Source organism: Balaenoptera borealis (genome assembly GCF_965194805.1).
Source record: "Balaenoptera borealis genome assembly, chromosome: 11".
Taxonomy (NCBI): domain Eukaryota; kingdom Metazoa; phylum Chordata; class Mammalia; order Artiodactyla; family Balaenopteridae; genus Balaenoptera; species Balaenoptera borealis.
This window is the reverse complement of record NC_138868.1, coordinates 46585876-46601814: the sequence shown is the minus strand read 5'-3', so window position 1 is coordinate 46601814 and position 15939 is coordinate 46585876. Positions and strand designations below refer to the sequence as shown.

Genomic DNA, 15939 nt, shown 5'->3' with positions numbered 1-15939 from the left:
AACAAAAAAACAACTGAGGATACCAAGTGTTGGTGAAGACACAAAGCAAACAGAACACTCATATATTGCTGGCGGGAATGTAAAAATGGTATAGACTTAAGAAAACAGTCTGGCAGTTTCTTACAGAGTTAACATTTTGTTACCATTTTTCCAGTATCCTACTCCTAAATATTAACTCAGGAGAAATAAATATTCATGTTCACACAAAAACCTGTGCAAATGTTTAGGGTGGTTTTACTCATAATTGCCAATACTGTCCTTCATTTGCTCAACAGATAAATAAAACTCTGGTATAACCATACAATGGAGTACTGCTCAACAATAAACAGGAATGACATACATGCAGTGGCATGGGTGAGTCTGAAATGCATTATGCTAAGAGAAAGAACCCAGACTCGAAAAACTATTTCAGGACATTATGGAAAAAGCAAAAACTACAGAGACAGAAAACAGATCAGTTGCCAAGAGTCTGAAGTGGCAGTGCGATGTGACTCTAAGGGAGCATTAAGAAGAAACTTGGGGCGACAGAAATGCTCTACGCCCTTAGTGTGGTGGCGGTGGCTGCAAAACTCATTCATTTGCCAAAACCCATCAAACCGCACGTTAAGAAGGGTAAATCTTACTACCTGTAGATTACACCACGGTAAACCCGACTGAAAATGGACAAGCAAACCAGACAGGGTGGAGGAAGGAATCTGATTTTTACGCTTTGGGGTGGGGGCCTCATTTCATCCTAACAATCTAAGTAAGTTGTTTATGTTTTGACTTTTTAAGATGAAAGATGACTGCAATATTTTACTTCCTTCCTATAACAACAGCAACAAACCCCTTTATTCACAGTTGGCAAAGAGTACAAATATCATCAGTGTAGACTGAATGTGCCTGGGAGTGAAATTAACTTTCTGCAGAAATGTAAAGGGAACAGATCTTATGTGATTTAGAACGGCTACTCCTGCATTTGGGCTTTGTTCTCTCATTAGTTTTCAGACTTATTTGTTTCAACACTGGGCAATGAAATACTTATTAGGCACAAATAGAAATCGCATATTATTTTATAAGAAAGTCCAAGTCCTCTCATTTTTCCTTTAATTTTTAAGAAAACAAATTACACAGTCTAGCAAATGTTTATGTACTACCGCAGATGAAAAACAAATTAGAAGAACTGCACTATGTAAAACAGTAAAACACATGTCCAATTGATTTCTTGCTGCCTTGGAACAGATGTTTATAAAGCTCTTGATCTGACCTATCTTAATATTCTCATTTTGCATTCAGATAGTTGTCTTTTATAAGTGTATACCAAGAATCGTAGAGAAAGAGCAGGTGAGTAGCTAAATGTGCTGTCATGCAGACATCAAGAATTCTGATAGGCAAAGTAGGCAGACACAGTATTATCAACCCGGCATGGAAAGAAAAGCTGTACCAATGTATGGCCAATAAAAATCTTCATGGTATAACTTTGCCAACACTTACACATTTGTCTCTAATGGATTTATTCCTCTCCTTCGTCTTCATTCCACCTTCCCTTTCCCTTCTCCACCAAACTCACCAAACACTTTTCTTAATTATTTAGGAAGCTTTAGAAAGTTAAAAGAGCAGCTAAGCCCAGTTGCAATTCATCCTACTCACATCTACTCACATTCCTACAATTCATCCCTACTCACTGAAAAGCACTATAAGGGAATGATGATAAGAAACTGGACAGTTAACGTTTGTTTTTGAGGTACTTCAAAGGGAAGTGAAAGAGAGAGGCTAGATACACATACCAGACTTCAGTGCAATAAAGTATTTACAAACATCTGAATGGAATCACCAGGTTTCAATTTTAACCCAATAATAAGGAAACAGTCAAATTATATGGTTGGTTTTTGCTTACCAAAAGGGAATTTTAGAAATGTGATTAAAAAAAAAAAAAACCAAAAAAAAAAAAACGACTAGTTAAAAATAAAACCATCTGGATTATTTTCCTTGCATTGAGACCATCCTTCCTCCCTCTGCTCAACTTCCTGCACAACCCAAGAAAGTAACTTTACCATCATGTCTGTTTTTAACTTTGTATTTACTTCAGAAAAAACTTTGTATTTACTTTAGGACCATCATGGATTTAGAATCACAGAACTGGAAGGAATCTCATAAAGTCTGATGATAATCCATTGGAATATTCCCAAATACTCATTCATCATGTATGTGTATCCCCTTCTCAAGGATATTAGTGGAATCATGTACCTAGAAAATGCCTGGAACTAGTAGGTACCTAATATACATACTGAATGAACAGATTTGATTAAATTAAATGGAACAGAATTAGACTGTGGAGGGGAAAAAGCCCAGCAAGGGCTCAAGAAATGCAGAGTACATTTGAAGGGCAATTTCCATCTTACCTAGTAATACATCCCTCACGATGATCACTTTAAAAGTGCTATTCTATAGGATGGGGGCTGTTAGTGTTTTACAATCACCCTTAAGAATGTATAATTACTAGATATTTATTTTATTTCAGTTTTCAGTTTTGTTTTGGCTTAGTGTAAGCTACGTATCGTTAAATTTAAGTTACAGATTAAATTTAAGCTATCATTATATTTCAGTTACTTTGTTTTTGCATCAAAATGGCTTGGCACACTCCCTTACATACACTGCATATTCTGTCCTGTGACAGAAACAAACCTGGGTCACAACCCCAGCTCTGGTCACTTACTGGCTATAAAATTTTGCAGTTCTGGAATAGTCTTGTAAAAACGCAAGAAATAGACATTCAGTTATTAAAGGGATCAGTCCCAGAGTCTCAAACACTGATTCCCATTTGATGTTTTGCTATTCTTTGAAATCCATAAATAAATCACTCCTAGTAGGCAAGGAAAAAACCTTTCTAATCTTCAATTTCCTCACATATCAACACCTGCCCTATCTACCTCACAGGGCCATTTTCAAGTCAAATGAGAAAATACATTAAAGAGCTTTATAAAGAAAAAAGTATAAAGTCAGCCTTTGGAAGTACCACTATTTTTTCCAATTGGAGATGAGCCAGCCTAATGGAGTGAAAGAAGATAGTCTTAGGAACTGGATAGAGGAAAATTCCTGAATTTAAAATCTGGATTCAATCACTTAATAACCATATGATCGTGAGCCAATTATTCCCAGTAAAATGGGGATAATGACACCTATTTTACATCGTTATAAGGATTAGAGACGATGTATGTAAAGTGCTTAATTCCATGCCTGGCACGTTGTGCTAAACACTCAATATTTATTATTATTACAATACGTCAACAGAATTTTCTCATGTGATCACGCTACACATTAGTTCTATACAGCCATCATATTGACAATAAATGGCAAAGACCAGCACAGAACACAAGTTTTCCTTCTGACAGAATTCTTTTTAAGTTTCAGCATACTAATCAAGAAACAGATTTATTATATTGGACACAGTTATAAATGTGGAATTTAGGATATCAGTCCAAGGGATATATTTTAAAATAACTTCAGGAATAAAATTCATAAATAACTGAATAATATGAAACAAAGAAACACAGTTTAGCATTCATGTTTTTATCCAATTGGTTCTCAGATTTCGAATGGATGTGACAAAGCACTGACTAAATGATCCAACATCCAAAAAGGTCCACCTATTCAAATAATGAAGTTATACAATACCAGGATACTGACCCCAAATCTTTCTTAACTGTATTTCCTTTAAAATGCATCTTCCCTCAACTTTCCCCTGGAAAATCATACTTCCCACTTACTTCCCTTTACTTAGTAAAAAGATTCAACTCTGAAAAGCTTCACACGCAGGAGAAATCATTAGCCACAATCCGCTTTTCTGCATGCATCTTAGGTTTTCTTCTTTCCTGGTATCCAAATGCACACTTTACCACATTCCAGTCTTTTTAACTTATTGTATTTCTTCTCTCAGGGCATATTTTCACCCTTGAGTTTCTGTAGTCACCTGACAGTTTTCTTTCTTTCTTTCAGCTTTTCACTCCCTATATGTTCAAAACAATACAACTCAAAGCTTTTCCTGATACAGTGGATAATCACTGTACCAAGCTAAAGCAGAGTAAATTGGTCAATTCTGTCTGACGCAGTTCTGGTTTCCAATGAGTCTAATCTTTACGTCTCAAAAATGTTCAATATGCTCTTAAGAAGACAGAGACTTAAATGAAAATCACAATGAAGGCAAATGACAAACTGGAAAATTGTGACTAATATATTTTCGTAATACAGCAATTGACAGGAAAATCACTTTGAAAAGTGAGGTCTATTTTGATGCACAGTACCAACTGTAATATCTTGTAACTCATAGTCCCAAAGGTTTTTAATCAGAACAAAAGAGATAATCACTAGGAATACAAAGCTTTTTAATTTTTCAAACAAAATACTTTATTAATACTTTTAAAATTAGTGACTGTGTAAATAAATATACTTACTTACATTTTTGAATAGTTGCTCAGCAAGTTCTCTGACATGCTTTATCATCTTCAGTGGGTTATTTTCTTCAACTTTAATTCGCTCTACTTCAAAAGCTACCAACTTGGAAAAATAATCAAATGGTAAAACATCAACTCCCAAATATGCTGAATATAGAAAACCGTGTGAAAATTTCACACAATTTGCAAACCAAAAAGCATCCAAAATGTATACTATTATTAAAACAAAGTATTTTAGATTTTTACTGGGTTTTGCCTCTATTCTACAGTTACAGAGTCAATCAAGCCCTTGCATGTTCTGGTGGTCTCTCTCTGATGATTTAGGGTCCTGTTTCTTCTTGGAAAAAGTCATTTCCGGAACTCAGATTCTTCTCTCATTCTCCAGGCCTCACTCAAGAGAATTCTCTCAGAGAATTTCAGATGGTCAGAAAGTCTTCAAACATTTCCCTAACTCACAAAATATGAACCAAATGTTCAAGTTGGGTCACTCTAGTCCTAGCATGCTAACAGCATGATTTGAAACAAGTCACTAAAACTCCTGAGCTTCAGTTTCCTCATCTCTAAAATAAGAGGGAAGAACAAGATGACCTTTAGGTTCCTTCTAGTTCTCAAATTATATAAACTCTGATCCATTTCCTAACCAACTAACTTACTGGGAGAACTGTGCTAGTGTGTACACTTGGAGTAGAGCAAAGAGTACTGACAGGAAAAAATGAGGTATAGGGAGGAGGTAAACAGATGGATTTTTTTTTAAGGGTATAATGTAGGAATTTTCATGCAAGGAACTAATCGATTCACTGGAGCAGACAGACATATAAAACTATGACTCCGCCTCTTCTAGGCCAGGATTTAGAAGGATTGCCAAAGAAAGTCAAACGTTTCTTTCCTTCTAGCAGGTCTATTTGATGGGAGTGTGGGGATAAGACAACACACAGTGCAAGCTGTCACTCCAAGCTCCATAAGCCTTGTGTGTGGTAGGCTGCCCTTGGCTAAATGAAAACAAGGATCCCTTTCCCAGGAGCAAGTGCAATTTTCCTAAAAGCACATTCCCCTGCAAACCAGTTAAACAGCCAAAGAGCGTAGAAGAAGAAATTACTTAGGTCTGGTATCCCATTTCTTTTAAGCCCTTGACTGAAGTAAACATACAAATAACTGGTTTTCAAGTAACAACATCAATAAGACATCAAAAATCATCACTGTAGACAGAACACAGAACTGGATGAACACTAAGGGGAGACTCAATAGGAATCTCACACCGAGTCTTTGCCTTATCATTGTTTCCAAACTGAAGAATCTATCTATCCATCTATCTATCTATCTATCTATCTATCTATCTATCTGTCTATCCCTTATGTATATAAATGAACATAATAAAAGACAAGTTGCCATATAAAGTTAGAGACATAAATTAAAGCCTAATGCAGACTAGTGGCTCTCAGAGTCCTCTACTCTGGGAAAGTTTGGAGGAGGTGGTGAGATATGAGCAGAGTATGGAAAATGGACTGAAAAGGAGAAAGAGAGCACTTCAGACAAGGGAAGCACTTAAAAATACAGTCAGAGGCTGTGGCAAGCCAGCAAGCAAGTTTTCTGGAAGTAATCAATCTGGGTTATTAGTTGCGATGAAGATGCCAGAGAGAGCTACTAAAGGAATTTGGATAGAAAGCAAAGGGTACATAAACCAATGTTACTATTTAGAATGCTTCAGACACTAATAAAGCATAGGCACTAGAAAGGACCCTGGGGAGCACCTAATTCATCCACATAAAACATTATGTATCAATTACTTAGTTCAAGATCTAAAGGCTGGTATATGTTAGTATTAGATAATCAATGATCAATCATATTAGAGAATCAGAGATCAACAGTGATCAGAAAAAATTGTCCACCTCAGGGCAGTCTCTCCTAGATCTTCATATGCTTTGTGTTATTATTAAGTAAAGCATTTGGTGCAGACCTCCATACTCAGAACTAAAACATGTGCCTTTTCTTTCATTCTTACCTTACTTAACTATCTTTGCAGAGAATAAAAGACCCTTCTCTGAACCAAGCATCTTTAAAACCTTGATTCCTAACTTCTCTATATAAAATAAAACCACCAGCAGCATAATATGATCACTATTACTATTCTTCACTACCCTGGGTGCCAGGAGTGCTTTTCTTTTATAGACTTCTAAGAACTTTTACATTTACTGGTTCCAATATAATGTTCTTCCAGAAACTGAAATGGGAGTAAGAGTCATTGTTCTATCCACCAGAATGGGCTGCTATGAACATAGTTAAATGATAAATGGAAAGATGCATTACAATAAGAAAAATCACAACTAGCAAAAAATAGGATCCTTATTTTGAGTTGCATCTGCCCTAACATTTCCTTTATATGGTCAATTCCTTGAAGATAGAGACTAAATCTGTCTTAAATATACTTAGTATCTCCTAAGGGAGTTAGACAAATGCTGATTATTGATTAGTAAGAATGGCTTAGCTAGATGCAAAGAAGGTGCTAATTCTTACTTGAAATCTGCTATATTTTCCAAGGATTAGTACTTAAGAAAACACCCTTATTTGTGGTTCTATCTTCTACCGAGGAACTGAAATTGTGTCTTCCCTACTTTATCTTCCAAGCTTTGATTAAAATAAAGAAAACAGTTAAAAAAAAAAAAAAAGAATAGCTTAGCTAAACTATGGCTCTAGGACACTGATAGATTAAATGTAACTGCAGTCTGAAATACAATATTTATACATTGAACTTAGATCTTTCTCTCTATAAAACTGATAAGTTCTACCTATACAATCACTGTCAATTTTTCAAAAAGATTTTAATCAAGTATTTAAAATTCAGTTGTTCAAGGGAATTCCCTGGTGGTCCAGTGGTTAGGACTCCACGCTTCCACTGCCGGGGATACAGGTTCCACCCCTGGTTAGAGAACTAAGATCCCTCAAGCTGCACAGCGGGGCCAAAAAAACAACAAAAAAAATTCAATTGTTCAAGATTTTTATGTATTTCTGAGACATCCAATTATTATATTTTTTCCCTAATTTTTCTAATCCACATTATAAACATCAAGATCTGATATGCATAATAATAAATATTTTTGATTTTGATTAAATGTTTAAAACACTACTTCTCTACTTTTATCTACTAGTCTAATTTTGTGTGTAAACAATGCATTCATTTGATAAGAACTATACCTCATCAAAAAGATCACAGGATCTATAGGGAGGACCTCTTTCTGAAACAAAACCTGCAAATGCCATTCCATTGAGAACTTTTGTGAGGAAATCATTCTCAACCAAACCACGCTGTCCCAAGAAAGCTGTCTGTAAAGAAAGAAAACGTGAAATGAATAAGTTATCACTTAGTAATGGATGAATGATCAAAACAGAAATATAATAGAAAGATCAAAGCCTGAATAAATGTCTTCATGCATAAATGTGTTGTTAAAAAATACATTCCTCTCTAAAAGGGTTTTGATACCTGAAATACTACATGTATTGAAAAGAATAAAAATGAATCTGTCTGTAAAGCAGGAGGGGAAATCAGAAATAACCTCAATTTTAAAAGAAAAATCAATTTAAAGTTACCATACTATAAAGGAAAATATGTCAGCTCCACAGTACTATTAAAGATTATCGTACACTTGACACTAACACAACACTGTAAATCAACTATGTTCCAATAAAAATAAATAAAAAAAGAAAAAAATTATCACCTAAACACAAAAAGCAGAGATTTTAAATAATCACATTTGATAAATTAAGGTCAAAATACATGGCTAGAAAAAGAAAACCAAGTTGTTTTATTAAATTAGAGTCTACATTTTGGATACATACAATATGGTATTATATCTTACCTTGTGAAAATGTATTACTGGTTCTGCATGAATTCTTATGAGTTGTAAGCATGATCTATATCCTTGGAAAAGCTGTGCAAATAATCTAAGAAAAACTGCACGCACTTCTTTATCCTGAAAATATAAGAGGAAATATGTTAGATAATTAAATTTCTTAAAAAAACGAATGAAAAATCACAAAGTCAAAAAGTTGGAAAGAACCTGAGAGATTATTTAATAAATCTGTCTGTGCTTCCTACACAGAAGTCTCATTTGTGGCAGCATTAAGTGATGGACACCTAGTCTGTCCCATTGTTGGAGAGTAGAGGCCGTTAAATAGTTCTTTTAAAAGCTGAACCAAACAAAACTTGCCTCTAGTACATCCAATTTTCCTCTCAGAAAAAAACATAAATCACCGGGTCTCCCCTTTCACCATGTTAGAGAAGGGCATATTTCCCAAGTCATTTCATTTTTATATCCATCAAATGAATTACAGTCACAAATACAAAAGAAAACACTCAAGACTGTATTTTAAAGGCTTATGAAATTGTTCCAAAGTTTATCCAATTTATAAAAATCTATTCTTATATTAATAAGGTATGACAAAAATCTGTTTTGATAATTCAGATTTTTAAAAAATCATAGTTTTAGAACTCTAAGGAAACTTACAGATTTATTTAGTCAACCTCTTATTTAATTGATGAAGAAACAGTTAAAAATGCTACATAATTTGTCAAAGGTGTGCAGCTCTATAATGTTCCTTACTGACCACAAAGCTCATCTCTAAGAAATGCATTGATCAAAATAAAAAAAGGGGTCTCTGTTATATGTTCACTCTTTTATGGCTTCCATTTGGAGCTACATTCATCCACTCACTCTTTAAACTTAATTCTCTCCTGTAACCAACAATCTCTGTTTCCATTTTTTGTAAGCTTCCCTTTTTTATCCTTGCCTGACCCTTTTGATTTGATGCTTGGCACAGTTTTTCAGGCTCTAATCTAGGTTCTGATTTTTCGTCCCATACTTACTCATGCCTCCTCAGAGCAACAGTCTTAGCTTACTCCCCTCCCCGTCAGTGTACTGCCTGAGGCTTCTCCTTGAGCAGGTCACAAGGTCAGTCAGTGACAATTCTCCTAATTTCTAATTTGGCACACCTTTACTAGGCTGTCCATCTAACTCTCACTAGACTCAGCTTCTTTGAAAAACATACAAAGAAAAGCAACTCTTTTTAAAAACATCAAATTTAAATATTAAACTTCTTACCAGCATTTTTGAGTGGGATAAAGCTGTTCGTGGAGGGGGAAAAGCATGATCTGCTACTTCCAAATCTGGGTGTAGAATCTAAAGCAAAGAAGCTTTGTTACGTAAAAGATCATAATATCAATAAAATCTATTATTTGATCTACCTGGGGCATTAAGATGAAAAAGTATCGGTATATGAATTACAATATATTCCCTCCATGAAATACAATGAGTTAGCTGCGGCAGCTCTGTATGTACTATGTGAAAAGCAAGAAAAAATATTTAATTAAAAAACATGTTCTAGGGACTTCCCTGGTGGTCCAATGGTTAAGAATCCGCATGTCAATGCAGGGGACACAGGTTTGAGCCCTGGTCTGGGAAGATACCACATGCTGCGGAGCAACTAAGCCCATGTGCCACAACTACTGAGCCTGCACTCTAGAGCCTGCAAGCCACAACTACTGAGCCTGCGCGCCACAACTACTGAAGGCTGCGCACCTAGAGCCTGTGCTCTGCAACAAGAGAAGCCACTGCAATGAGAAGCCCGTGCACCGCAACAAAGAGTAGTCCCGGCTTGCTGCAACTAGAGAAAGCCAGCACGCAGCAACGAAGACCCAACGCAGCCAAAAATAAATAAATAAATAATAAATTAATTATTTTAAAAAAACCATGTTCTAGAAAAACACACATAGTGTGATTTCATTTATTTGAATATAAAAAAAAATAAATCCTACATCTATATATGTACATGCATTGATATATATATAAATGAAAATGTAAAGTTCTGAAATACACACTAAGCTGTAAAACAGTAGTCACTTCTGGGAACAGAATGGTCTAGGGCAGAATTATTTGTCTATACAGTTGAAAATCTTAAGCATTTGTTTTGATGTTTCTCAGTGTAATTAAAAATTAATTAGTTAATTAATTAAAATACTGAGGAGAAAGGAAATAAATTTATGAACCTCACAGTCCAGAGGGGTAACAGTGTAACACAATGTGACAAGTATTATAAATATATAAAACAGTAATATATGAATATAAAGTATAATTAATTCAACCAAGGGAAAGTTAAAAAAGAAGGTAACTAACATTTGTGTTAGGCTTTGAAGGAAAGCAGGTTGGGGAGCAGGTGTGAAAGAAAGGTCCATGCAGGACTTAAAAGAAAAAAATAACTTCGTATCATTATGCAGCAAATTTTTGTCTTTGCAGAATCATTTTCAAATACTCAGCATTTCATAATATACTTACAATAGACCAAAAGACTCAAAACAATACTTATACATGACACCAAAATATCGATATTTACAATCCAATCACCAAATCATTACTTCAGTATAATAACATCTTCATGTCTATAAAATTATCCATGATTATTATACAGTTGGAGCACTGTGTAACCATTTGATTACAATTATTTACTGACCAAATGAAGCTCATATACTTGTGTGTCAAATCTCCCACACAGTCCATCAAATGTGATTTCTTTTTGGTCCCATTTTGCCAGTATACTATGCTCTCATGTACACTGTAGTACATAATCCACCACAGTGCTTGAAAACTACATAAATAGGCATACTCAGTTTTATCAGAAATGAATTTTACTCATTGATTAAACTTGGTGGCACAGGTGTTGTAGGTTAAGGTTTACCAGTGTGCAGCAGAACCTCTACCAAGAGCCACTGATTTAAGAACTAAAATCTTAATCTTTGTTAATTTTGGTACCTAATTCCTGAATAATTAAAAATATCATTAAGTAATCATACATAAGATTTTAAAACTTATTTAATATTTCTAGAAACATAAAACTTTTTTCAATCACTCAAATACTACCTTCTCAGCTTTTGCTATATCCATATACGACCGATGCAATTATTTAGCTAATATTTTTCTTTAAAATGTCTTTAAATTACCTTATCTCTTTAAATCTAGTATTTTCTTAGATGATACCATCTGTGAAGTCACAGGTTTTGTATGCTATTTTTAATAAACATTATAATACATAATTATTAAAATAAAAAAAGTTGCCACATACCACCCCAAATCATCTCAATACTTCACTCTGGGAAACAGTCATTTGTCATCCTTTGTATAAAACATTCATCCTATTGATAAAGACTAGGAAACAGAGGCCTAGAGATGTAATGTGATTTGCTCAAAATATCAAGTGGCAGGATGTAGACTGGAATTTAGTTCTCCTAAGTCCTAAACTAGTTGCTTTTTACTCTATCACACCTTGTATCCCAGATTACAAATTATATTAGGAAAAGTCAGTCTTCTCTAAATGTTCCCATCCCATAGGTACCACTATAACAACATAAGGACTAACACAAATTTGGAAATTTATGAGAATAAATCCCTCCTGGTAATCCTAGACTTCTGAGTTCCTAAGTTCCTGTTTAAGGGGGAAAAAAAAAAAAGATTTTAAAGAGCTCAGACTGGAATACTATTCAAGAAGAATATGAAGGTCTTAGTTCTAGTAATGGCTTGAAAGGGAATGCAAAATTTCTAAGTTTCAAATTTCTGAGGATGGATAAATGGGCACCTAAAATGTTGTGAGTAAAATAAAATACTGTACTTTTAAAAATAAACAAAGGTTGACAAAAAAATTAAATTTGTTTCAATGAGAAACACCCAAGTCACAATATTTCTTAAAACTTCACTGCACAGAATGCTGGACATTTAATCTATCACTAGGTTACATCTTTTTTGTACTAACTTGGAAACACTGACCAGTTGTTATCACACTGTTTTGCAAGAAGCACACCCACCAAAGAGAAATGAGATGTCAATAAGGAAGGTGAAGGAAAAGGAACAGGTGCTAGCTTCTAATGAGGAATGTTAGGAGATTCAGGGATTTCGAGGCATAGTCTGGTCTTGTTTTCACAGGTGAGTGTCCAATACCTAGCACAGTATTCAGTATATAGTAACTACTAAATAAGTATGCTGAGTGAAAAAATGAATGTAGAACAAATATTCAGTTAGGATTCAAAGTATATTCTTTAGATAATATCTAATAAATAATCTTACTCTAACTACTATATGAGAATATATTCATGTTTTAAGAAGATATCTCTTTTTTAAGTAATTACACTGTCAATAAATGATATCCAATTATCTTAGTTTAGATTTAAATCAAGAGAAAATTACTATAAAAAATATATCATACCAAAGAAAGAGCTGCTTGAGTCTGATGTAGAAGTGGTTCCGGAAGGGAAGAGAGGTGAATACATTCAGGAATTTTAATAGTGCCTCCATCCAAATCAGCTATGATTACATCTAACTGAAGAAGACAAAAAAAAATTAATCTGTAATTAATAAAATGTATTTCTAGATTGGCTTCCCAGCTACTGTATATTTCCCAGCTTCCTCTGAAATTAGGTATGGTGTGTGACTAAGTTTCTGCCAATGGAACATGAAAAGTGATGTGCACACTCCCAGGCACTCAAAACAGAGGGGATGCAAGGCCCTCCTATGGTCTCTTTCCCCTTCCCATAGCTGAAACTATGAACTGGCAGTAACCCAACCCTGAACATTCAGAGGATGACAATGCCTGAGTGGATTCTAGTGGAGGAACAGGAAGCAAAGAAGTTTGGACCTTGAATGAGTTCATGGAGCAAACTGGTCTGACATAATGGAACATTTCTATCTACAAACTGCTGCATGAGCGCTAAATAAAATTCCATTTTGTTTTAGCCATTGTATTTTGCATGCTTTATTACAGTAGTTAAGCCATATCCTAAATAACACAGTAATCATTATAAGAGTTAACAAGCAAAGCAATTAGTATACATCAAAATAGTATGGTACAAAATAGTATGCTACAAAATAGTATACATCAAAATGGTACAATGGTACAAAATGGTACTATAACAGGTAGGGGGCGCAGGGGGCCTGGGAGCTGCGGGGCGGGGGGCGGCTGGGTGCGCGAGGGCGCGCGGGTGGCGGCGCTCGGCCTGCTGCGTTACGCGCGCGGGCGGCAGTGTGGTCAACAAGGTGACCCAGAGTGCCTTCCCATTCCCCGTAACCCTGTCGCTGTGCCACATCCTGGCGCTGTGCACGGGTCTCCCGCCTCTGCTCCGTGCCTGGTGCGTGCCCCTGGCGCCGCTTTTCTTGTGCCCTGGGCCCCGTCTGCATCAGCAGCCCAGCCGGCTGTGGCCGCCGCGCTTCTAACCGCGTTATGTGCTGCCGCTTGCCTTCGGCAAGTACTTCGTGTCAGTGTCTGCGCACGTCAGCGTCTGGAAGGTGCCCGTGTCCTACGCGCACACCGTCAAGGCCACCATGCCCATCTGGGTGGTCCTCCTGTCCTGGATCATCATGGAGAAACAGAGCACCAAGGTGTACCTGTCACTCATCCCCATCATCAGTGGCGTCCTGCTGGCCACCGTCACCAAGTTGTCCTTCGACATGTGGGGGCTTGTCAGTGCCCTTGCTGCCACACTGTGCTTCTCGCTTCAGAATATTTTCTCCAGAAAGGTATTACGAGAGTCAAGGATCCACCATCTCCAGCTGCTGAACATCTTGGGCTGCCATGCTATCTTTTATATGATCCCCACGTGGGTCCTGGTGGACCTCTGAGCTTTCCTGGTCAGCAGCGACCTGACCTATGTGTCCCAGTGGCCTTGGATGCTTCTGCTCCTGGCTGTCAGCAGCTTCTGTAACTTTTCCCAGAACGTCATTGCCTTCAGCATCCTCAACTTCATCAGCCCTGTGAGCTACTCGGTTGCCAATGCCACCAAGAGAATCATAGTCATCATGGTGCCCCTGATCATGCTGCGAAACCCGGTCACCAGCACCAACGTCCTGGGCACGATGACGGCCATCCTGGGGGTCTTTCTGTGCAATAAGACCAAGTAAGATACGAATCAGCAAGCCCGGAAGCCCTCCCTGTCACGACGGGGGACCTGAGCAGTAAGGAGCATCATCAGAGCCCCCTGGAGAAGCCCCACAACAGCATCCTCTTCCCCCAGCACGGGGACTATCAGTACGGCCGCAACAACATCTTGACAGATCACTTCCAGTACAGCCGGCAGAGCTACCCAAACTCATACACGTTGTACCATTATGACATGCAGAGTCTACCGAGCAGGGCAGGATGTTCTGCCAGTCCTCCTCTCCACCTCCCAGCAGTACCAGAAACTTCTGACAACCAGTGAAGTATAACCCAGCTGAGGGGGGGGATTGGTTCCACTGCTTTAATTCCACTGCTCAGGTAGGCACAGGACTGGTGCAGGAGCAGAGCAGAGGAGTGCGAGGGTTATTGAAAACATCTCCAGCCACAAAGATGGACTCAGCTTTCTGGTCAGCCCCATGACTGTGTGCAATTCTGGCAAACGTTCCCCAGTGCAAAACTACTGCAATTAGCATTGAATTCTTAGAACCTAATTCTCTGACCCGTAAGTCAGAGTTGGCATGTGCCCGGATCCAGAGGGAGGGATGGCCACTGTCTCCTGGGCTCCTTCTTCCCTTGCCGGAGCGGGGCATCCCTCCTTTTGGAGCAGCAAGGAGGAGAGGACGCAGGGCTGCGAGAAGGATCATGAGGAAATCATGTTCAGTGTTTCAAGCTCTATTTCTCTAATACTCATTTTGTGTTTTCTGATGAGCCTTCACCGCTTCTGTGCTGACTTAGTAGGATGTTTGGTGGGGAGATGTTGGTTTTATGAGGATCTTGCATTTTTCTAGGGCATATTTTGTAGTTGTCTGTGTTATGCCTCAGTCCCCCTTAGGGGATGCAGGATGCATGAGGACTGGCTTATGGTTGGAAAACCCTTTTGTTTTTAAGCGTTTAAAAACAAGAAAAGTTGCTGGTGATGCCTATCTCAGCACATTTCTGCATTTAGTAGGAAGGAATGAAGTGTTCTGAAGCGCTTTTTTAGTGACCACAATCTCTGAACGTGAGATGAATCAAGAATGTCATCTCAATAGTTTGTGTCATAAATGAGAGCTCAGCGCTCTGATTCCATTAGCTGTTCTTGTGGTGTTTACATGAGGATCTGAATCATGTCCCTGTGAAGGGGCAAACACCAAGCTAGGATTTAGTTTGCCAGATCAGAGTCTTTGGTCAAGAAAAAAATGTGGGTTTTGGCAGAATCACATCATTAGGAAGATTATGTGACCCCAGTGGGTAACCCATGTGCTGAGGTCCAGGTTGGGACACCTGGCATCACGAGAGACTGTGCCCTCGGAGAGGACCACTTGCTTGGCTGGTGGGGTCTTCGCTGATGGCTGCCTTCTTCCTTCAGCCCTGTCCCCAGCCTCTTGAACAGGCACTTGGCTTGACCAGCAGATGGGATTTTGGGTCACCCTTTACCTTCTGGTGCATGAGACAGTTCTCTGTTCCAAGAGGAAGTATCTACTGTAGCTAAAGCTTGACTCCTATTTGTTTTTGATAATTGGAATTTTGTATTTAGAGGTTACATCTTGTCAGCTTATGAATG

At 37.6% G+C, this 15939-nt stretch overlaps 1 protein-coding gene across 21 annotated transcripts in view; it reads right to left on the bottom strand.

The window, feature by feature from the left end:
• SBF2 (SET binding factor 2) overlaps positions 1-15939 on the bottom strand; it is a 468341-nt gene that overhangs the window by 192457 nt on the left and 259945 nt on the right. For 14 of the 21 annotated variants that reach the window (XM_082341354.1, XM_082341355.1, XM_082341356.1 and 11 more), the window contains 5 exons: positions 12672-12785; positions 9524-9601; positions 8282-8395; positions 7620-7748; positions 4435-4533 (listed from right to left, as the gene is read on the bottom strand). In XM_082341354.1, coding sequence (XP_082197480.1) covers positions 4435-4533; positions 7620-7748; positions 8282-8395; positions 9524-9601; positions 12672-12785 — 534 coding nt within the window. The other 7 variants (XM_082341366.1, XM_082341367.1, XR_014231384.1 and 4 more) reach the window with 7 other exon arrangements.